Source organism: Ascaphus truei, chromosome 3, assembly GCF_040206685.1.
Source record: "Ascaphus truei isolate aAscTru1 chromosome 3, aAscTru1.hap1, whole genome shotgun sequence".
In the NCBI taxonomy this organism is placed as follows: Eukaryota; Metazoa; Chordata; class Amphibia; order Anura; family Ascaphidae; genus Ascaphus; species Ascaphus truei.
In genome coordinates, this window is record NC_134485.1 from 63,186,637 (window position 1) to 63,211,548 (window position 24,912).

The 24,912-nt window shown below is 44.4% G+C and overlaps 1 protein-coding gene across 1 annotated transcript in view; it reads right to left on the minus strand.

The window, feature by feature from the left end:
• The window catches only part of TRPV1 (transient receptor potential cation channel subfamily V member 1), a 165,772-nt gene that overhangs the window by 50,525 nt on the left and 90,335 nt on the right, over nucleotides 1-24,912 (minus strand). The window contains exons 11-13 of the mRNA XM_075594144.1: nucleotides 24,228-24,294; nucleotides 21,871-22,178; nucleotides 21,063-21,190 (exon numbers count right to left, since the gene is read on the minus strand). Of these exons, the coding sequence (XP_075450259.1) occupies nucleotides 21,063-21,190; nucleotides 21,871-22,178; nucleotides 24,228-24,294 (503 nt within the window). The remainder of the gene's footprint in view (nucleotides 1-21,062; nucleotides 21,191-21,870; nucleotides 22,179-24,227; nucleotides 24,295-24,912) is intronic.

Sequence of the window (24,912 nt, forward strand, 5' to 3'; positions counted from 1 at the left end):
GGAGCAGGTGGAGGTAACGTGGTGGGGGATGAGAGGGATGCGGTGGGGACGTCTTTTTCCGCTGCTAATTTCTAGGGCCAGGGGTAGGAGGGCACCGGACATCATCATTATTCATGTTGGGGGTAATGATGTGGCAAAATTGCGGTCGATTGATTTATTCCAGCAGATTAAGCAAGATTTGGCGCGCATGTTAGCGTTTTGGCCAAGGGTGCAATTAGTTTGGTCCGAGATAATATGCAGGTTGGTTTGGAAAGGTGCGCGTATCCCGGGGAGAGTTAACAAGAGGAATTTCTTGGTTCAATGTGGGGGTTGGGTCATTCGTCACCCGCAGTTTAGTTTTAAATTGGGTGGATGGTTTAGGGAAGATGGGGTACAGTTGTTGGATGTGGGTGTGGATATGTTTAATAATGATTTACAGGAAGGTTTGGAAGAGGTCATAAGGGGTATGGCGGTACGGGTCTGATTTAAGGGGGTTAAACAGGCCCGTTGGTGGCGGAAGTTGGGGGGGGGGGGATAGGTGCTTGTTCCCCAGAAGTGGCTCGGGGCTGGTTATCGGGGGGTTTGAAGCAAGGGGGCAGGTCACCGGGACGTACTTCCGGGTGCCCCTTTGCGTTGCCCAGCCCTGAGCATTCTGGCGCGGACAGGTGGTACGCTATCCCCATTTGTATTAATAAATAAGCCGTGGCCTTTTACCTCCATATATGTGTCCTCTTGTTATTTGTATGTCTTTATGTAGAGGGTTTTTATGAGAGGGGGGGGGGAAGCTCGCGCCTCCTTGGTCATATGGAGAGGTTATATGGCGCGATTAGAGCGGTTATATGGAGTGATTGGAGCGGTTATATGGAGAGGAGCATCGGATTTTAAAGCAGCAATCCATATTGGTCTTACCCTTTCCAATGCAGTTTTTATTTTTTAAATCCAAAGCTCTGTTCAGGAGATATTAGTGTTTGAAATATTAGGTGTCAGGGATGTTTAAAACTGAGCTCTCCCCGCAGACTATCGCAGTCTAAACCTCAGATCCTAGAACTTGAGAAACACAGGATTTTTACCACTAAAAACCCATTGCTCAGACAGCGTGATACTAACATCAAACTCATATCAGCTTTTGAGGAGCTGCCACTTCAAAATAAAATATCATCGGAAAGGGCAAGAAGAGAAATCTTCCAGGAAGTATAAACAAAAGGGCTATCAGCGCTGACTGCAACTTTAGCACCTTTGCAAAGCATTGTTTGCCCCCTCTGGCAGCAAATGGGTTAAAATGAGCGGAGCAGCTGCAGAAGGTGTAATAAAAGAGAATAAAATAATAAAAAAACAAAGAAAAAAATAACAAGATGAATGGGATCGAACACATGGAATGAGGTGACTGCCCACTTTACATGTTTAGTCACCACACCACTGTGCTACAACCCCAACTTGAAGTACTTTGGCACTAAAACTGTATTTATCGTCTGTTTCTGTTACATCACATGCACAGTTCAGGGTTCATTGCAGCTGCAACAAAAACAAGGCGCTCGGTTATAAAATACTTTCTTTGCACTGCTACGTTTCAGGTTAACTCTCTTAATGCCAGAGGGGTCAGTAACCCATTGCTTTACAAAAAGACACACAACATCGGGTGGCCGGACAGTCCCGGATTTACTGCACATGTCCCGGTGTCCTGACAATTATTGGAAAATGTTACAAATGTCCCGGTTTTGGCTGCATAAGAGGAGGAGGGGCCAGGATCATCAGGGGGCGGGGCCAGGATCATCAGAGGGCGGGGCCAGGATCACCAGGGGCGGGGTCAGGATCTGCAGGACCTGAGCTGCTGTGCAAGAAATCTGAAGAGAGAAACATGCCGCTGCTTTTACAGCCACAGGGGGCGCTGCATGGCTGCTCCTCATAGAGCTGCTTCATGTGGGACAGTGTGTGTAGGTCAGTCTGTGTGTGTTTATGCAGAACAGTGGTTGTGTGTCTGTGCAGGTCAGTGGCTGTGTGAGAGAGTGTTGTGCAGGTCAGGGTGTGTCTCTGTCTGTGTGTTTGTTTTTTTAGTTCTAGTTAATGCATTGTGTGTACGTGGAAAGTTTGTGGTTGTTTATTTCTATGGGGGATGTATCAGGTGTGTGTGCTTGTGTTTATCGTGCCTACATACAGATATAGGCGACACTATTGCATCCATTACTGTGTGGTAACTGGTGTAATAATGTTAGCTACAGATGTATGTGTGGGGGCCAGTGGTCCCTTAATATCAGGACTGAGGGTGCACCTGCCCCCCAAGTACAAATTAACCAGCCAGCCCCTGGGGATGGGGGAGAAGGGAGTGAGAGAATGGGAGTGTCGGGGAGAGAGAATGAGGGAAGGGAGAGTGAATAATACAGCATCACAGCATCAATGGTGACGCTATTAGACAATCATTATAATATACATTTTTTAGTGATGTCATTTGATGTAGAAATATTTTTTTTATGTGTCCCGGTTTTTAATTTTGAACATCTGGTCACCCTAGCACAACAGCCAATAATAAAAATAATATTCAGCACTTACATGGAGCAATTATAAGGAGCGGTTATATGGAGGAGTTATAGGGAGAGGTTATATTCAATAATAGGAGGAGTTATCGGGAGCGGTTATATGGAGTGATAGGAGCAGTTATATGGAGTGATAGGAGCAGTTATATGGAGTGATAGGAGCGGTTATATGGAGGGATAGGAGCGGTTATATGGAGGGATAGGAGCGGTTATATGGAGTGATAGGAGCGGTTATATGGATTGATTGGAGCGGTTATATGGAGGGGTTATATGGATTGATTGGAGCGGTTATATGGAGGGATAGGAGCGGTAGGAGCGGTTATATGGAGAGATTGGAGCGGTTATATGGAGAGATTGGAGCGGTTATATGGAGGGATTATATGGATTGATTGGAGCGGTTATATGGAGGGATAGGAGCGGTTATATGGAGGGATAGGAGCGGTTATATGGAGGGATAGGAGCGGTTATATGGAGGGATAGGACCGGTTATATGGAGTGATTGGAGCGGTTATATGGAGCGGTTATATGGAGGGGTAGGAGCGGTAGGAGCGGTTATATGGAGAGATTGGAGCGGTTATATGGAGAGATTGGAGCGGTTATATGGAGGGATTATATGGATTGATTGGAGCGGTTATATGGAGGGATAGGAGCGGTTATATGGAGGGATAGGAGCGGTTATATGGAGGGATAGGAGCGGTTATATGGAGTGATGGGAGCGGTTATATGGAGGGATAGGACCGGTTATATGGAGTGATTGGAGCGGTTATATGGAGGGGTTATATGGCGCGATTAGAGTGGTTATATGGAGTGATGGGAGCGGTTATATGGAGAGGAGCATCGGATTTTAAAGCAGCAATCCATATTGGTCTTACCCTTTCCAATGCAGTTTTTATTTTTTAAATCCAAAGCTCTGTTCAGGAGATATTAGTGTTTGAAATATTAGGTGTCAGGGATGTTTAAAACTGAGCTCTCCCCGCAGACTATCGCAGTCTAAACCTCAGATCCTAGAACTTGAGAAACACAGGATTTTTACCACTAAAAACCCATTGCTCAGACAGCGTGATACTAACATCAAACTCATATCAGCTTTTGAGGACCTTGCCACTTCAAAATAAAATATCATCGGAAAGGGCAAAAAGAGAAATCTTCCAGGAAGTATAAACAAAAGGGCTATCAGCGCTGACTGCAACTTTAGCACCTTTGCAAAGCATTGTTTGCCCCCTCTGGCAGCAAATGGGTTAAAATGAGCGGAGCAGCTGCAGAAGGTGTAATAAAAGAGAATAAAATAATAAAAAAACAAAGAAAAAAATAACAAGATGAATGGGATCGAACACATGGAATGAGGTGACTGCCCACTTTACATGTTTAGTCACCACACCACTGTGCTACAACCCCAACTTGAAGTAATCTGGCACTAAAACTGTATTTATCGTCTGTTTCTGTTACATCACATGCACAGTTCAGGGTTCATTGCAGCTGGAACAAAAACAAGGCGCTCGGTTATAAAATACTTTCTTTGCACTGCTACGTTTCAGGTTAATTCTCTTAATGCCAGTGGGGTCAGTAACCCATTGCTTTACAAAAGGACACACAACATCGGGTGGCCGGACAGTCCCGGATTTACTGCACATGTCCCGGTGTCCTGACAATTATTGGAAAATGTTACAAATGTCCCGGTTTTGGCTGCATAAGAGGAGGAGGGGCCAGGATCATCAGGGGGCGGGGCCAGGATCATCAGAGGGCGGGGCCAGGATCACCAGGGGCGGGGTCAGGATCTGCAGGACCTGAGCTGCTGTGCAAGAAATCTGAAGAGAGAAACATGCAGCTGCAGTTACAGCCACAGGGGGCGCTGCATGGCTGCTCCTCATAGAGCTGCTTCATGTGGGACAGTGTGTGTAGGTCAGTCTGTGTGTGTTTATGCAGAACAGTGGTTGTGTGTCTGTGCAGGTCAGTGGCTGTGTGAGAGAGTGTTGTGCAGGTCAGGGTGTGTCTCTGTCTGTGTGTTTGTTTTTTTAGTTCTAGTTAATGCATTGTGTGTACGTGGAAAGTGTGGGGTTGTTTATTTCTATGGGGGATGTATCAGGTGTGTGTGCTTGTGTTTATCGTGCCTACATACAGATATAGGCGACACTATTGCATCCATTACTGTGTGGTAACTGGTGTAATAATGTTAGCTACAGATGTATGTGTGGGGGCCAGTGGTCCCTTAATATCAGGACTGAGGGTGCACCTGCCCCCCAAGTACAAATTAACCAGCCAGCCCCTGGGGAGGGGGGAGAAGGGAGTGAGAGAATGGGAGTGTCGGGGAGAGAGAATGAGGGAAGGGAGAGTGAATAATACAGCATCACAGCATCACAGCATCAATGGTGACGCTATTAGACAATCATTATAATATACATTTTTTAGTGATGTCATTTGATGTAGAAATATTTTTTTTATGTGTCCCGGTTTTTAATTTTGAACATCTGGTCACCCTAGCACAACAGCCAATAATAAAAATAATATTCAGCACTTACATGGAGCAATTATAAGGAGCGGTTATATGGAAGAGTTATAGGGAGAGGTTATATTCAATAATAGGAGGAGTTATCGGGAGCGGTTATATGGAGTGATAGGAGCAGTTATATGGAGTGATAGGAGCAGTTATATGGAGTGATAGGAGCGGTTATATGGAGGGATAGGAGCGGTTATATGGAGTGATAGGAGCGGTTATATGGAGTGATAGGAGCGGTTATATGGATTGATTGGAGCGGTTATATGGAGGGGTTATATGGATTGATTGGAGCGGTTATATGGAGGGATAGGAGCGGTAGGAGCGGTTATATGGAGAGATTGGAGCGGTTATATGGAGAGATTGGAGCGGTTATATGGAGGGATTATATGGATTGATTGGAGCGGTTATATGGAGGGATAGGAGCGGTTATATGGAGGGATAGGAGCGGTTATATGGAGGGATAGGAGCGGTTATATGGAGGGATAGGAGCAGTTATATGGAGTGATGGGAGCGGTTATATGGAGTGATGGGAGCGGTTATATGGAGGGATAGGACCGGTTATATGGAGTGATTGGAGCGGTTATATGGAGCGGTTATATGGAGGGATAGGAGCGGTAGGAGCGGTTATATGGAGAGATTGGAGCGGTTATATGGAGAGATTGGAGCGGTTATATGGAGGGATTATATGGATTGATTGGAGCGGTTATATGGAGGGATAGGAGCGGTTATATGGAGTGATGGGAGCGGTTATATGGAGGGATAGTACCGGTTATATGGAGTGATTGGAGCGGTTATATGGAGGGGTTATATGGCGCGATTAGAGTGGTTATATGGAGTGATAGGAGCGGTTATATGGAGAGGAGCATCGGATTTTAAAGCAGCAATCCATATTGGTCTTACCCTTTCCAATGCAGTTTTTATTTTTTAAATCCAAAGCTCTGTTCAGGAGATATTAGTGTTTGAAATATTAGATGTCAGGGATGTTTAAAACTGAGCTCTCCCCGCAGACTATCGCAGTCTAAACCTCAGAACCTAGAACTTGAGAAACACAGGATTTTTACCACTAAAAACCCATTGCTCAGACAGCGTGATACTAACATCAAACTCATATCAGCTTTTGAGGAGCTTGCCACTTCAAAATAAAATATTATCGGAAAGGGCAAGAAGAGAAATCTTCCAGGAAGTATAAACAAAAGGGCTATCAGCGCTGACTGCAACTTTAGCACCTTTGCAAAGCATTGTTTGCCCCCTCTGGCAGCAAATGGGTTAAAATGAGCGGAGCAGCTGCAGAAGGTGTAATAAAAGAGAATAAAATAATAAAAAAACAAAGAAAAAAATAACAAGATGAATGGGATCGAACACATGGAATGAGGTGACTGCCCACTTTACATGTTTAGTCACCACACCACTGTGCTACAACCCCAACTTGAAGTACTTTGGCACTAAAACTGTATTTATCGTCTGTTTCTGTTACATCACATGCACAGTTCAGGGTTCATTGCAGCTGCAACAAAAACAAGGCGCTCGGTTATAAAATACTTTCTTTGCACTGCTACGTTTCAGGTTAACTCTCTTAATGCCAGAGGGGTCAGTAACCCATTGCTTTACAAAAAGACACACAACATCGGGTGGCCGGACAGTCCCGGATTTACTGCACATGTCCCGGTGTCCTGACAATTATTGGAAAATGTTACAAATGTCCCGGTTTTGGCTGCATAAGAGGAGGAGGGGCCAGGATCATCAGGGGGCGGGGCCAGGATCATCAGAGGGCGGGGCCAGGATCACCAGGGGCGGGGTCAGGATCTGCAGGACCTGAGCTGCTGTGCAAGAAATCTGAAGAGAGAAACATGCAGCTGCAGTTACAGCCACAGGGGGCGCTGCATGGCTGCTCCTCATAGAGCTGCTTCATGTGGGACAGTGTGTGTAGGTCAGTCTGTGTGTGTTTATGCAGAACAGTGGTTGTGTGTCTGTGCAGGTCAGTGGCTGTGTGAGAGAGTGTTGTGCAGGTCAGGGTGTGTCTCTGTCTGTGTGTTTGTTTTTTTAGTTCTAGTTAATGCATTGTGTGTACGTGGAAAGTTTGTGGTTGTTTATTTCTATGGGGGATGTATCAGGTGTGTGTGCTTGTGTTTATCGTGCCTACATACAGATATAGGCGACACTATTGCATCCATTACTGTGTGGTAACTGGTGTAATAATGTTAGCTACAGATGTATGTGTGGGGGCCAGTGGTCCCTTAATATCAGGACTGAGGGTGCACCTGCCCCCCAAGTACAAATTAACCAGCCAGCCCCTGGGGATGGGGGAGAAGGAAGTGAGAGAATGGGAGTGTCGGGGAGAGAGAATGAGGGAAGGGAGAGTGAATAATACAGCATCACAGCATCAATGGTGACGCTATTAGACAATCATTATAATATACATTTTTTAGTGATGTCATTTGATGTAGAAATATTTTTTTTATGTGTCCCGGTTTTTAATTTTGAACATCTGGTCACCCTAGCACAACAGCCAATAATAAAAATAATATTCAGCACTTACATGGAGCAATTATAAGGAGCGGTTATATGGAGGAGTTATAGGGAGAGGTTATATTCAATAATAGGAGGAGTTATCGGGAGCGGTTATATGGAGTGATAGGAGCAGTTATATGGAGTGATAGGAGCAGTTATATGGAGTGATAGGAGCGGTTATATGGAGGGATAGGAGCGGTTATATGGAGGGATAGGAGCGGTTATATGGAGTGATAGGAGCGGTTATATGGATTGATTGGAGCGGTTATATGGAGGGGTTATATGGATTGATTGGAGCGGTTATATGGAGGGATAGGAGCGGTAGGAGCGGTTATATGGAGAGATTGGAGCGGTTATATGGAGAGATTGGAGCGGTTATATGGAGGGATTATATGGATTGATTGGAGCGGTTATATGGAGGGATAGGAGCGGTTATATGGAGGGATAGGAGCGGTTATATGGAGGGATAGGAGCGGTTATATGGAGTGATGGGAGCGGTTATATGGAGGGATAGGACCGGTTATATGGAGTGATTGGAGCGGTTATATGGAGCGGTTATATGGAGGGGTAGGAGCGGTAGGAGCGGTTATATGGAGAGATTGGAGCGGTTATATGGAGAGATTGGAGCGGTTATATGGAGGGATTATATGGATTGATTGGAGCGGTTATATGGAGGGATAGGAGCGGTTATATGGAGGGATAGGAGCGGTTATATGGAGGGATAGGAGCGGTTATATGGAGTGATGGGAGCGGTTATATGGAGGGATAGGACCGGTTATATGGAGTGATTGGAGCGGTTATATGGAGGGGTTATATGGCGCGATTAGAGTGGTTATATGGAGTGATGGGAGCGGTTATATGGAGAGGAGCATCGGATTTTAAAGCAGCAATCCATATTGGTCTTACCCTTTCCAATGCAGTTTTTATTTTTTAAATCCAAAGCTCTGTTCAGGAGATATTAGTGTTTGAAATATTAGGTGTCAGGGATGTTTAAAACTGAGCTCTCCCCGCAGACTATCGCAGTCTAAACCTCAGATCCTAGAACTTGAGAAACACAGGATTTTTACCACTAAAAACCCATTGCTCAGACAGCGTGATACTAACATCAAACTCATATCAGCTTTTGAGGACCTTGCCACTTCAAAATAAAATATCATCGGAAAGGGCAAAAAGAGAAATCTTCCAGGAAGTATAAACAAAAGGGCTATCAGCGCTGACTGCAACTTTAGCACCTTTGCAAAGCATTGTTTGCCCCCTCTGGCAGCAAATGGGTTAAAATGAGCGGAGCAGCTGCAGAAGGTGTAATAAAAGAGAATAAAATAATAAAAAAACAAAGAAAAAAATAACAAGATGAATGGGATCGAACACATGGAATGAGGTGACTGCCCACTTTACATGTTTAGTCACCACACCACTGTGCTACAACCCCAACTTGAAGTAATCTGGCACTAAAACTGTATTTATCGTCTGTTTCTGTTACATCACATGCACAGTTCAGGGTTCATTGCAGCTGGAACAAAAACAAGGCGCTCGGTTATAAAATACTTTCTTTGCACTGCTACGTTTCAGGTTAATTCTCTTAATGCCAGTGGGGTCAGTAACCCATTGCTTTACAAAAGGACACACAACATCGGGTGGCCGGACAGTCCCGGATTTACTGCACATGTCCCGGTGTCCTGACAATTATTGGAAAATGTTACAAATGTCCCGGTTTTGGCTGCATAAGAGGAGGAGGGGCCAGGATCATCAGGGGGCGGGGCCAGGATCATCAGAGGGCGGGGCCAGGATCACCAGGGGCGGGGTCAGGATCTGCAGGACCTGAGCTGCTGTGCAAGAAATCTGAAGAGAGAAACATGCAGCTGCAGTTACAGCCACAGGGGGCGCTGCATGGCTGCTCCTCATAGAGCTGCTTCATGTGGGACAGTGTGTGTAGGTCAGTCTGTGTGTGTTTATGCAGAACAGTGGTTGTGTGTCTGTGCAGGTCAGTGGCTGTGTGAGAGAGTGTTGTGCAGGTCAGGGTGTGTCTCTGTCTGTGTGTTTGTTTTTTTAGTTCTAGTTAATGCATTGTGTGTACGTGGAAAGTGTGGGGTTGTTTATTTCTATGGGGGATGTATCAGGTGTGTGTGCTTGTGTTTATCGTGCCTACATACAGATATAGGCGACACTATTGCATCCATTACTGTGTGGTAACTGGTGTAATAATGTTAGCTACAGATGTATGTGTGGGGGCCAGTGGTCCCTTAATATCAGGACTGAGGGTGCACCTGCCCCCCAAGTACAAATTAACCAGCCAGCCCCTGGGGAGGGGGGAGAAGGGAGTGAGAGAATGGGAGTGTCGGGGAGAGAGAATGAGGGAAGGGAGAGTGAATAATACAGCATCACAGCATCACAGCATCAATGGTGACGCTATTAGACAATCATTATAATATACATTTTTTAGTGATGTCATTTGATGTAGAAATATTTTTTTTATGTGTCCCGGTTTTTAATTTTGAACATCTGGTCACCCTAGCACAACAGCCAATAATAAAAATAATATTCAGCACTTACATGGAGCAATTATAAGGAGCGGTTATATGGAAGAGTTATAGGGAGAGGTTATATTCAATAATAGGAGGAGTTATCGGGAGCGGTTATATGGAGTGATAGGAGCAGTTATATGGAGTGATAGGAGCAGTTATATGGAGTGATAGGAGCGGTTATATGGAGGGATAGGAGCGGTTATATGGAGTGATAGGAGCGGTTATATGGAGTGATAGGAGCGGTTATATGGATTGATTGGAGCGGTTATATGGAGGGGTTATATGGATTGATTGGAGCGGTTATATGGAGGGATAGGAGCGGTAGGAGCGGTTATATGGAGAGATTGGAGCGGTTATATGGAGAGATTGGAGCGGTTATATGGAGGGATTATATGGATTGATTGGAGCGGTTATATGGAGGGATAGGAGCGGTTATATGGAGGGATAGGAGCGGTTATATGGAGGGATAGGAGCGGTTATATGGAGGGATAGGAGCAGTTATATGGAGTGATGGGAGCGGTTATATGGAGTGATGGGAGCGGTTATATGGAGGGATAGGACCGGTTATATGGAGTGATTGGAGCGGTTATATGGAGCGGTTATATGGAGGGATAGGAGCGGTAGGAGCGGTTATATGGAGAGATTGGAGCGGTTATATGGAGAGATTGGAGCGGTTATATGGAGGGATTATATGGATTGATTGGAGCGGTTATATGGAGGGATAGGAGCGGTTATATGGAGTGATGGGAGCGGTTATATGGAGGGATAGTACCGGTTATATGGAGTGATTGGAGCGGTTATATGGAGGGGTTATATGGCGCGATTAGAGTGGTTATATGGAGTGATAGGAGCGGTTATATGGAGAGGAGCATCGGATTTTAAAGCAGCAATCCATATTGGTCTTACCCTTTCCAATGCAGTTTTTATTTTTTAAATCCAAAGCTCTGTTCAGGAGATATTAGTGTTTGAAATATTAGATGTCAGGGATGTTTAAAACTGAGCTCTCCCCGCAGACTATCGCAGTCTAAACCTCAGAACCTAGAACTTGAGAAACACAGGATTTTTACCACTAAAAACCCATTGCTCAGACAGCGTGATACTAACATCAAACTCATATCAGCTTTTGAGGAGCTTGCCACTTCAAAATAAAATATTATCGGAAAGGGCAAGAAGAGAAATCTTCCAGGAAGTATAAACAAAAGGGCTATCAGCGCTGACTGCAACTTTAGCACCTTTGCAAAGCATTGTTTGCCCCCTCTGGCAGCAAATGGGTTAAAATGAGCGGAGCAGCTGCAGAAGGTGTAATAAAAGAGAATAAAATAATAAAAAAACAAAGAAAAAAATAACAAGATGAATGGGATCGAACACATGGAATGAGGTGACTGCCCACTTTACATGTTTAGTCACCACACCACTGTGCTACAACCCCAACTTGAAGTACTTTGGCACTAAAACTGTATTTATCGTCTGTTTCTGTTACATCACATGCACAGTTCAGGGTTCATTGCAGCTGCAACAAAAACAAGGCGCTCGGTTATAAAATACTTTCTTTGCACTGCTACGTTTCAGGTTAACTCTCTTAATGCCAGAGGGGTCAGTAACCCATTGCTTTACAAAAAGACACACAACATCGGGTGGCCGGACAGTCCCGGATTTACTGCACATGTCCCGGTGTCCTGACAATTATTGGAAAATGTTACAAATGTCCCGGTTTTGGCTGCATAAGAGGAGGAGGGGCCAGGATCATCAGGGGGCGGGGCCAGGATCATCAGAGGGCGGGGCCAGGATCACCAGGGGCGGGGTCAGGATCTGCAGGACCTGAGCTGCTGTGCAAGAAATCTGAAGAGAGAAACATGCAGCTGCAGTTACAGCCACAGGGGGCGCTGCATGGCTGCTCCTCATAGAGCTGCTTCATGTGGGACAGTGTGTGTAGGTCAGTCTGTGTGTGTTTATGCAGAACAGTGGTTGTGTGTCTGTGCAGGTCAGTGGCTGTGTGAGAGAGTGTTGTGCAGGTCAGGGTGTGTCTCTGTCTGTGTGTTTGTTTTTTTAGTTCTAGTTAATGCATTGTGTGTACGTGGAAAGTTTGTGGTTGTTTATTTCTATGGGGGATGTATCAGGTGTGTGTGCTTGTGTTTATCGTGCCTACATACAGATATAGGCGACACTATTGCATCCATTACTGTGTGGTAACTGGTGTAATAATGTTAGCTACAGATGTATGTGTGGGGGCCAGTGGTCCCTTAATATCAGGACTGAGGGTGCACCTGCCCCCCAAGTACAAATTAACCAGCCAGCCCCTGGGGATGGGGGAGAAGGAAGTGAGAGAATGGGAGTGTCGGGGAGAGAGAATGAGGGAAGGGAGAGTGAATAATACAGCATCACAGCATCAATGGTGACGCTATTAGACAATCATTATAATATACATTTTTTAGTGATGTCATTTGATGTAGAAATATTTTTTTTATGTGTCCCGGTTTTTAATTTTGAACATCTGGTCACCCTAGCACAACAGCCAATAATAAAAATAATATTCAGCACTTACATGGAGCAATTATAAGGAGCGGTTATATGGAGGAGTTATAGGGAGAGGTTATATTCAATAATAGGAGGAGTTATCGGGAGCGGTTATATGGAGTGATAGGAGCAGTTATATGGAGTGATAGGAGCAGTTATATGGAGTGATAGGAGCGGTTATATGGAGGGATAGGAGCGGTTATATGGAGGGATAGGAGCGGTTATATGGAGTGATAGGAGCGGTTATATGGATTGATTGGAGCGGTTATATGGAGGGGTTATATGGATTGATTGGAGCGGTTATATGGAGGGATAGGAGCGGTAGGAGCGGTTATATGGAGAGATTGGAGCGGTTATATGGAGAGATTGGAGCGGTTATATGGAGGGATTATATGGATTGATTGGAGCGGTTATATGGAGGGATAGGAGCGGTTATATGGAGGGATAGGAGCGGTTATATGGAGGGATAGGAGCGGTTATATGGAGTGATGGGAGCGGTTATATGGAGGGATAGGACCGGTTATATGGAGTGATTGGAGCGGTTATATGGAGCGGTTATATGGAGGGGTAGGAGCGGTAGGAGCGGTTATATGGAGAGATTGGAGCGGTTATATGGAGAGATTGGAGCGGTTATATGGAGGGATTATATGGATTGATTGGAGCGGTTATATGGAGGGATAGGAGCGGTTATATGGAGGGATAGGAGCGGTTATATGGAGGGATAGGAGCGGTTATATGGAGTGATGGGAGCGGTTATATGGAGGGATAGGACCGGTTATATGGAGTGATTGGAGCGGTTATATGGAGGGGTTATATGGCGCGATTAGAGTGGTTATATGGAGTGATGGGAGCGGTTATATGGAGAGGAGCATCGGATTTTAAAGCAGCAATCCATATTGGTCTTACCCTTTCCAATGCAGTTTTTATTTTTTAAATCCAAAGCTCTGTTCAGGAGATATTAGTGTTTGAAATATTAGATGTCAGGGATGTTTAAAACTGAGCTCTCCCCGCAGACTATCGCAGTCTAAACCTCAGATCCTAGAACTTGAGAAACACAGGATTTTTACCACTAAAAACCCATTGCTCAGACAGCGTGATACTAACATCAAACTCATATCAGCTTTTGAGGACCTTGCCACTTCAAAATAAAATATCATCGGAAAGGGCAAAAAGAGAAATCTTCCAGGAAGTATAAACAAAAGGGCTATCAGCGCTGACTGCAACTTTAGCACCTTTGCAAAGCATTGTTTGCCCCCTCTGGCAGCAAATGGGTTAAAATGAGCGGAGCAGCTGCAGAAGGTGTAATAAAAGAGAATAAAATAATAAAAAAACAAAGAAAAAAATAACAAGATGAATGGGATCGAACACATGGAATGAGGTGACTGCCCACTTTACATGTTTAGTCACCACACCACTGTGCTACAACCCCAACTTGAAGTGCTCTGGCACTAAAACTGTATTTATCGTCTGTTTCTGTTACATCACATGCACAGTTCAGGGTTCATTGCAGCTGGAACAAAAACAAGGCGCTCGGTTATAAAATACTTTCTTTGCACTGCTACGTTTCAGGTTAATTCTCTTAATGCCAGAGGGGTCAGTAACCCATTGCTTTACAAAAGGACACACAACATCGGGTGGCCGGACAGTCCCGGATTTACTGCACATGTCCCGTGTCCTGACAATTATTGGAAAATGTTACAAATGTCCCGGTTTTGGCTGCATAAGAGGAGGAGGGGCCAGGATCATCAGGGGGCGGGGCCAGGATCATCAGAGGGCGGGGCCAGGATCACCAGGGGCGGGGTCAGGATCTGCAGGACATGAGCTGCTGTGCTAGAAATCTGAAGAGAGAAACATGCAGCTGCAGTTACAGCCACAGGGGGCGCTGCATGGCTGCTCCTCATAGAGCTGCTTCATGTGGGACAGTGTGTGTAGGTCAGTCTGTGTGTGTTTATGCAGAACAGTGGTTGTGTGTCTGTGCAGGTCAGTGGCTGTGTGAGAGATTGTTGTGCAGGTCAGGGTGTGTCTCTGTCTGTGTGTTTGTTTTTTTAGTTCTAGTTAATGCATTGTGTGTACGTGGAAAGTGTGGGGTTGTTTATTTCTATGGTGGATGTATCAGGCGTGTGTGCTTGTGTTTATCGTGCCTACATACAGATATAGGCGACACTATTGCATCCATTACTGTGTGGTAACTGGTGTAATAATGTTAGCTACAGATGTATGTGTGGGGGCCAGTGGTCCCTTAATATCAGGACTGAGGGTGCACCTGCCCCCCAAGTACAAATTAACCAGCCAGCCCCTGGGGATGGGGGAGAAGGGAGTGAGAGAATGGGAGTGTCGGGGAGAGAGAATGAGGGAAGGGAGAGTGAATAATACAGCATCACAGCATCAATGGTGACGCTATTAGACAATCATTATAATATACATTTTTTAGTGATGTCATTTGATGTAGAAATATTTTTTTTATGTGTCCCGGTTTTTAATTTTGAACATCTGGTCACCCTAGCACAACAGCCAATAATAAAAATAATATTCAGCACTTACATGGAGCAATTATAAGGAGCGGTTATATGGAGGAGTTATAGGGAGAGGTTATATTCAATAATAGGAGGAGTTATCGGGAGCGGTTATATGGAGTGATAGGAGCAGTTATATGGAGTGATAGGAGCAGTTATATGGAGTGATAGGAGCGGTTATATGGAGGGATAGGAGCGGTTATATGGAGGGATAGGAGCGGTTATATGGAGTGATAGGAGCGGTTATATGGATTGATTGGAGCGGTTATATGGAGGGGTTATATGGATTGATTGGAGCGGTTATATGGAGGGATAGGAGCGGTAGGAGCGGTTATATGGAGAGATTGGAGCGGTTATATGGAGAGATTGGAGCGGTTATATGGAGGGATTATATGGATTGATTGGAGCGGTTATATGGAGGGATAGGAGCGGTTATATGGAGGGATAGGAGCGGTTATATGGAGGGATAGGAGCGGTTATATGGAGTGATGGGAGCGGTTATATGGAGGGATAGGACCGGTTATATGGAGTGATTGGAGCGGTTATATGGAGCGGTTATATGGAGGGGTAGGAGCGGTAGGAGCGGTTATATGGAGAGATTGGAGCGGTTATATGGAGAGATTGGAGCGGTTATATGGAGGGATTATATGGATTGATTGGAGCGGTTATATGGAGGGATAGGAGCGGTTATATGGAGGGATAGGAGCGGTTATATGGAGGGATAGGAGCGGTTATATGGAGTGATGGGAGCGGTTATATGGAGGGATAGGACCGGTTATATGGAGTGATTGGAGCGGTTATATGGAGGGGTTATATGGCGCGATTAGAGTGGTTATATGGAGTGATGGGAGCGGTTATATGGAGAGGAGCATCGGATTTTAAAGCAGCAATCCATATTGGTCTTACCCTTTCCAATGCAGTTTTTATTTTTTAAATCCAAAGCTCTGTTCAGGAGATATTAGTGTTTGAAATATTAGATGTCAGGGATGTTTAAAACTGAGCTCTCCCCGCAGACTATCGCAGTCTAAACCTCAGATCCTAGAACTTGAGAAACACAGGATTTTTACCACTAAAAACCCATTGCTCAGACAGCGTGATACTAACATCAAACTCATATCAGCTTTTGAGGACCTTGCCACTTCAAAATAAAATATCATCGGAAAGGGCAAAAAGAGAAATCTTCCAGGAAGTATAAACAAAAGGGCTATCAGCGCTGACTGCAACTTTAGCACCTTTGCAAAGCATTGTTTGCCCCCTCTGGCAGCAAATGGGTTAAAATGAGCGGAGCAGCTGCAGAAGGTGTAATAAAAGAGAATAAAATAATAAAAAAACAAAGAAAAAAATAACAAGATGAATGGGATCGAACACATGGAATGAGGTGACTGCCCACTTTACATGTTTAGTCACCACACCACTGTGCTACAACCCCAACTTGAAGTGCTCTGGCACTAAAACTGTATTTATCGTCTGTTTCTGTTACATCACATGCTCAGTTCAGGGTTCATTGCAGCTGGAACAAAAACAAGGCGCTCGGTTATAAAATACTTTCTTTGCACTGCTACGTTTCAGGTTAATTCTCTTAATGCCAGTGGGGTCAGTAACCCATTGCTTTACAAAAGGACACACAACATCGGGTGGCCGGACAGTCCCGGATTTACTGCACATGTCCCGTGTCCTGACAATTATTGGAAAATGTTACAAATGTCCCGGTTTTGGCTGCATAAGAGGAGGAGGGGCCAGGATCATCAGGGGGCGGGGCCAGGATCATCAGAGGGCGGGGCCAGGATCACCAGGCGCGGGGTCAGGATCTGCAGGACATGAGCTGCTGTGCTAGAAATCTGAAGAGAGAAACATGCAGCTGCAGTTACAGCCACAGGGGGCGCTGCATGGCTGCTCCTCATAGAGCTGCTTCATGTGGGACAGTGTGTGTAGGTCAGTCTGTGTGTGTTTATGCAGAACAGTGGTTGTGTGTCTGTGCAGGTCAGTGGCTGTGTGAGAGATTGTTGTGCAGGTCAGGGTGTGTCTCTGTCTGTGTGTTTGTTTTTTTAGTTCTAGTTAATGCATTGTGTGTACGTGGAAAGTGTGGGGTTGTTTATTTCTATGGTGGATGTATCAGGCGTGTGTGCTTGTGTTTATCGTGCCTACATACAGATATAGGCGACACTATTGCATCCATTACTGTGTGGTAACTGGTGTAATAATGTTAGCTACAGATGTATGTGTGGGGGCCAGTGGTCCCTTAATATCAGGACTGAGGGTGCACCTGCCCCCCAAGTACAAATTAACCAGCCAGCCCCTGGGGAGGGGGGAGAAGGGAGTGAGAGAATGGGAGTGTCGGGGAGAGAGAATGAGGGAAGGGAGAGTGAATAATACAGCATCACAGCATCAATGGTGACGCTATTAGACAATCATTATAATACACATTTTTTAGTGATGTCATTTGATGTAGAAATATTTTTTTTATGTGTCCCGGTTTTTAATTTTGAACATCTGGTCACCCTAGCACAACAGCCAATAATAAAAATAATATTCAGCACTTACATGGAGCAATTATAAGGAGCGGTTATATGGAGGAGTTATAGGGAGAGGTTATATTCAATAATAGGAGGAGTTATCGGGAGCGGTTATATGGAGTGATAGGAGCAGTTATATGGAGTGATAGGAGCAGTTATATGGAGTGATAGGAGCGGTTATATGGAGGGATAGGAGCGGTTATATGGAGTGATAGGAGCGGTTATATGGAGTGATAGGAGCGGTTATATGGATTGATTGGAGCGGTTATATGGAGGGGTTATATGGATTGATTGGAGCGGTTATATGGAGGGATAGGAGCGGTAGGAGCGGTTATATGGAGAGATTGGAGTGGTTATATGGAGAGATTGGAGCGGTTATATGGAGGGATTATATGGATTGATTGGAGCGGTTATATGGAGGGATAGGAGCGGTTATATGGAGGGATAGGAGCGGTTATATGGAGGGATAGGAGCGGTTATATGGAGGGATAGGAGCAGTTATATGGAGTGATGGGAGCGGTTATATGGAGTGATGGGAGCGGTTATATGGAGGGATAGGACCGGTTATATGGAGTGATTGGAGCGGTTATATGGAGCGGTTATATGGAGGGATAGGAGCGGTAGGAGCGGTTATATGGAGAGATTGGATCGGTTATATGGAGAGATTGGAGCGGTTATATGGAGGGATTATATGGATTGATTGGAGCGGTTATATGGAGGGATAGGAGCGGTTATATGGAGGGATAGGAGCGGTTATATGGAGGGATAGGAGCGGTTATATGGAGTGATGGGAGCGGTTATATGGAGGGATAGGACCGGTTATATGGAGTGATTGGAGCGGTTATATGGAGGGGTTATATGGCGCGATTAGAGTGGTTATATGGAGTGATAGGAGCGGTTATATGGAGAGGAGCATCGGATTTTAAAGCAGCAATCCATATTGGTCTTACCCTTTCCAATGCAGTTTTTATTTTTTAAATCCAAAGCTCTGTTCAGGAGATATTAGTGTTTGAAATATTAGATGTCAGGGATGTTTAAAACTGAGCTCTCCCCGCAGACTATCGCAGTCTAAACCTCAGATCCTAGAACTTGAGAAACACAGGATTTTTACCACTAAAAACCCATTGCTCAGACAGCGTGATACTAACATCAAACTCATATCAGCTTTTGAGGAGCTTGCCACTTCAAAATAAAATATCATCGGAAAGGGCAAGAAGAGAAATCTTCCAGGAAGTATAAACAAAAGGGCTATCAGCGCTGACTGCAACTTTAGCACCTTTGCAAAGCATTGTTTGCCCCCTCTGGCAGCAAATGGGTTAAAATGAGCGGAGCAGCTGCAGAAGGTGTAATAAAAGAGAATAAAATAATAAAAAAACAAACAAAAAAATAACAAGATGAATGGGATCGAACACATGGAATGAGGTGACTGCCCACTTTACATGTTTAGTCACCACACCACTGTGCTACAACCCCAACTTGAAGTACTCTGGCACTAAAACTGTATTTATCGTCTGTTTCTGTTACATCACATGCACAGTTCAAGGTTCATTGCAGCTGGAACAAAAACAAGGCGCTCGGTTATAAAATACTTTCTTTGCACTGCTACGTTTCAGGTTAACTCTCTAAATGCCAGTGGGGTCAGTAACCCATTGCTTTACAAAAGGACACACAACATCGGGTGGCCGGACATTCCCGGATTTACTGCACATGTCCCGGTGTCCTGACAATTATTGGAAAATGTTACAAATGTCCCGGTTTTGGCTGCATAAGAGGAGGAGGGGCCAGGATCATCAGGGGGCGGGGCCAGGATCATCAGAGGGCGGGGCCAGGATCATCAAATGCCGGGGCCCGGATCACCAGGGGGCGGGGTCAGGATTTGCAGGACATGAGCTGCTGTGCTAGAAATCTGAAGAGAGAAACATGCAGCTGCAGTTACAGCCACAGGGGGCGCTGCATGGCTGCTCCTCATAGAGCTGCTTCATGTGGGACAGTGTGTGTAGGTCAGTCTGTGTGTGTTTATGCAGAACAGTGGTTGTGTGTCTGTGCAGGTCAGTGGCTGTGTGAGAGAGTGTTGTGCAGGTCAGGGTGTGTCTCTGTCTTTGTTTTTTTAGTTCTAGTTAACGCATTGTGTGTACGTGGAAATTGTGGGGTTGTTTATTTCTATGGGGGATGTATCAGGTGTGTGTGCTTGTGTTTATCGTGCCTACATACAGATATAGGCGACACTATTGCATCCATTACTGTGTGGTAACTGGTGTAATAATGTTAGCTACAGATGTATGTGTGGGGGCCAGTGGTCTGAGGGTGCACCTGCCCCCTATCAGGACTGAGGGTGCACCTGCCCCCCAAGTACAAATTAACCAGCCAGCCCCTGGGGAGGGGGGAGAAGGGAGTGAGAGAATGGGAGTGTCGGGGAGAGAGAATGAGGGAAGGGAGAGTGAATAATACAGCATCAATGGTGACGCAATTAGACAATCATTATAATATACATTTTTTAGTGATGTCATTTGATGTATACTGTAAATATTTTTTTTTATGTGTCCCGGTTTTTAATTTTGAAAATCTGGTCTCCCTATGTTTATTGCACAGTAACTTCTTCTTTTAATACAGTTAACTATAATCAACTGTTTAAAGAATGACACAAACTACTGTATTTTAAAAGTGCTCTAATATAAAGATTGTTACCTTTATTGCTTGCACTGAGGCACACGGCACACTGATGGACACACAACACACTAACAGACACTGAATCACAAATAGCACACTGACATAGCAAACTGTAACTGACACATTTACACACAAACACACACAGCATACTGGCACACTGACTCAGACTGACTGAAACACACACAGCAAAATTGACACACACACGCACAACACACACACAGCAAACTGACACACAAACACAGCAAATTGACAAACACAGCAAACTGACACAAATTCACACCGCATACCTTCCAACAGCAGCACATAGTAACTCACCCCCCTGGTGACATGGAGAGCAGGGGCGGACAGAGCTCTGCAGCTCTCTAACTCAGTTCTGCCCCCAGCCTCTGCTGCCTGCTCTCTCTGCAATTCCTCCCCACCCTTACTCCTACCATCCTTTCCGCTCACAGCTCCAGATCCAGCTTTGATGTTGTGCTGTGATCCCAACTCACCGTCAGGAGTGGGCCTGCCGGCAAGCGGTTATTAAGGGGCGGAAGAGGAAGGGGGCCCTGACTTCTGTGGTCATTGGCTAGACGGCTGGGCCAAATGTCCCTGCTCTCCCCCTTTCAGCACCCCTTAGCGAGCCTCCCAAGAACATGGCCCGGGGCTGCCCAGGCAATAGCTATGCCCCTGGTTGAAGTGGATATATTACCTATACCTTATGTATTTACGTTTGCCTTTTCTTGGCATTTTGCCCTCCAAATTAAAAAGGCGTTCATGATTTCTTCAGCTCGTGTTTGTGATAATGTTTGCTGCAGGATGCAGACAATGTGGATTTACTATACCTGAAGCACCATCTGTAATCTTCCTTGCCATCTGGTGTTATTCCCACTAAGACCGATTTCCCCGATCTGAACGTGTTTCTGAAGGAGTTCAAAAAGCTTTTCTCTATGTCCAGTATGGTGATGGCTCTCTGTGGGATAATGTGAATATACACATCATATTGCTCCGATTCTAAAGTCTTGCACATTTGTCACTGGCTGTTATGTCTTATAATGGACAAACAGAGCTTGCCATACATAGAATCACAGTGTAGGGAAACCTCATTGGCCTCTCTTGTCTTTCATAGTATACTTGAAGCACTATACACTATCATTCGATCTATGTGGAACTATTTTCTTAGAGTAAAAAGCAGGACCACATTTATCAATATTTTGCGATGTTAAAGCTTCTCTATTTCAATCTGAAACTCACCAGCCCTTTTATCCCCTGCATCCCATTTCCAACTCTCTGTCCATGAAATGTCTATGGATTGACTATATAACCTCTGCTTTTAATGTAACCATGTATTGTTATAACTCTGTGCCCAGGACATACCTGAAAACAAGAGGTAACTCTCAATGTATTACTTCCTGGTAAACATTTTTATAAATAAATATTAATAAATCAATGAAAAGGAAATCACATTCAAAGCTTCTGAAATATAAAACTATATATCATGTTTATATAATATACAATACATTTTATATATACGGTACTTTTCCAGAAACACTACAGGATCTTTGAACTACGGTGTGTAAAAAATATACAACCATTCTACGTATATATGTTATATGGAATTTCCTTATCTATGTATCATAGGCTCTACATTACCTGCAGCTTCCAGATGCCTTTACTTTCTTGAGCGATCTTGCTCACGGTTTCTCCCATCAATGCTATAAGCATGTTAAGCAGGAGGATGTACGTTAAAATGACATATATAACAAGCAAAAACACAAATACGGGCTTAAATTTGTAGTTCTCTGTGAACTCCAGGTCTCCCATCCCAATGGCAAACTTGAACAGTTCTTGGCAGGTGTAATACAGGTTGTTGTAAGAAGAAGGCCCAGGTTTGCAGCAGCGTTTTGACGTACTCTCAGTTTCAGTTTTAATTTCTCCGTCTTCAATGAGAGTCACCAGAGCTTTGGAGGAATGAAGAAGTATCAGAAGATAGATTGCAATGCATACGAATCTTGAATACTGTGTGTGTGTGTGTGTGTGTGTGTGTGTGTGTGTGTGTGTGTGTGTGTGTGTGTGTGTGTGTGTGTGTGTGTGTGTGTGTGTGTGTGTGTGTGTGTGTGTGTGTGTGTGTGTGTGTGTGTGTGTGTGTGTGTGTGCTTGGGTTAGAAGAGGGAGTGATATGGATAATTTATTAAGGTCAAGCTTAAAAAGTATTCTAGTCTCAGAGTAGCAATCCATGCCATTTTCTGATCCTCGTCTTCTAAGATGAAAACAATTGATCACATTTCACATATGTACAACTCTCGAATTCTAGTCAATGTTTATATTTAACAATGCAAATATAACAAGGCCAGGAATAAAGAATGAGTATTTAGAGCATATCAAACTTTTTGAAAGAGACATGCACCGCATTAGCTTATAGTGTGTTGCAAAATCCAGCACGCCCAGAGAGATGGGGTCAGCCAGGCCTGGTTCCCCAACGGGGATTGAGATACCAGTCTCCGCTGCTTCTGCCCTGTCCCTCTCCGTAATACTAAAATCAAATACCAGCTGGGAAGCTTTGTGATTAAAGGCAACTTATGTTTTATTTATTGGTCTATCGGTAAACCATGTTTCCCGAACCAATAGGACAATGACCAATAGGACCCCATGGCATACAGGAGGTGTCAGTGTACAGCAGTTTAGAGTTAACTTTTACAGTATCCTATAGACATACCTGGTACTGTACGTCACGGGTGCTAGCACGCATGGGGCCCTTGCAACCTACCAGGTATGTTATGCCTATTTTGCCCGTTCTCTCCTGGAGATTGCATTCTGCGATTAAAACGAAATTGGAGGGAACTCCACTTTCATTATTCGTCATCAGGGGGCTGGCCACAGCCAAGTGTTTGCTACCAAAGCCATCACATGGTCACAAAACTCAGAGTGCCACCAGTCGTACGGCACCAAAAAGGTTTCATGGTAATGTTAGGACATGCCCCATATTAACACCTTGGAGGCCTGTTAGACACACCTGGCTGGCCACTTTGGCTGCTAAATAGGTATAGTATAGTTATTATGCATGCTGATGTATTTAAGGCTGGCATTAAGCTCAGCTTCTCTATGTACAGGATATATAGTCTCTATTTTGTGGCCATTATATACATAGTCAAGCTAGCCATATTGCCTGCCTGTGAGATTTTTGTAGCATGACGTAGATTTCACAAGTAATTTTTTTTTGCACAGGGATAAAATAGGTTTTTCTTTTCCAAATCCTTACGGAAAAGAAAAAGGTTTACTGTTAATTAAAAAATGGTATTGAGTTTCATTTGAATTTTTGTTTATTATCAAATAAGTCTCTATGGGGGTAATGCCCTAAAGTCTCCTGAATGAAAAAACTTTTGCTGAACATTTATCAAAAAAAGAACTCCAATTTCTTTCAAAAGGATATTTTTTTATTATAATGGTGTTGTTTATTTTGCTAATTTTACCCCAGTTTTGCAGTTGAGAGACTTTAATAAATGGACCCTTGTGTAGTCTCAGTGGCATAATTATGCCGTAAAGGGCCCCCGGCCAACGTCGCGGCATAATGACGTTGCGGCATCATGTGCCATCGCATCGCCATGACGACGCAGCGTCTAATGATGCCATGACATCAATGAAGGAGGCTGCTCTGTTACAGAGGTCACGCTCTCTCCCCCAGCAATCAGTTTCATTGCTGTGGGGAAGAGTGCTGGGCCTCTGTTACTGCTTGGGAGAATTCCTTGTTCCCCCCTATCGAGCTGGGGTCCCCGGGATTTTTTGCCTTGATGCATACGGAGCAGATTTTTTGCTCCAGAATTGCCCCACTTTTGCCTGGATACATATACCCCGTTGTCTTTGATAAATCTGGTGCTGCTTTTTGCTCCATTTTTGCAGCCGGGCAACTCCTGTTCTAACATAGGAGAGCTAAGAGTTATCCCGAGCCCGGGAATAATGTTTTCTAGGGGCATGAAATGTGAATAAAGAAACGAAATCAGTAGGAAGTTTACCTGCTGCAAATCCAAAAAGAAATAGCATGTAGACAAACATGAAGCGGAGCAAGTCTCTTATAATCATCTGTAAAACAGAAAACATCAGCATTTTACATCTACCGAGCCTCATTCTGTGAAGTCCCTTCCCAATGCTAGAGAAAATGTGAGTTCATTTGAAAGGAGTTAATCTCTTCTGTAGCACTGGAAAGCAGCTTCACATAATTTCTAAGTAGGGGCCTTAAAGAAGTAAACCTGGACCTACTGGTAAAACACATTATTTTAGAATCATCATTTAAATAGTCCCAATGGTCCAGTGTGCCGTATTATTTCTCCGTCTCCGTTCTCCCTCCGATTCCCACCACTGCTTAGACTCCCACAATCACTTGGGCTTGCTTCATTAAGGGATAAATGTATCAAAAGAGAGTGCAGGCATCCAAGGTAAGTATCAAAAGTAGATTGTGACACATACAAGTGTAATAAAAACACTTACATATAAGGCATGCATTTGTCAGCTGTATTCAATACACCGATGCCCAACATGTGATTGCGCTGGACGAGGTTAGGGGACGATTCGACAAACCCACCGTTTGTTGTGCTTTTAGTCCCCCTCTTTTATATACCTCTATGTGTTTCACTGATGGAATTTTGCCCTAGCTGGGCTTCTGATGTACATCAACACGCTTGACTGGCACGCCTCCAAGCA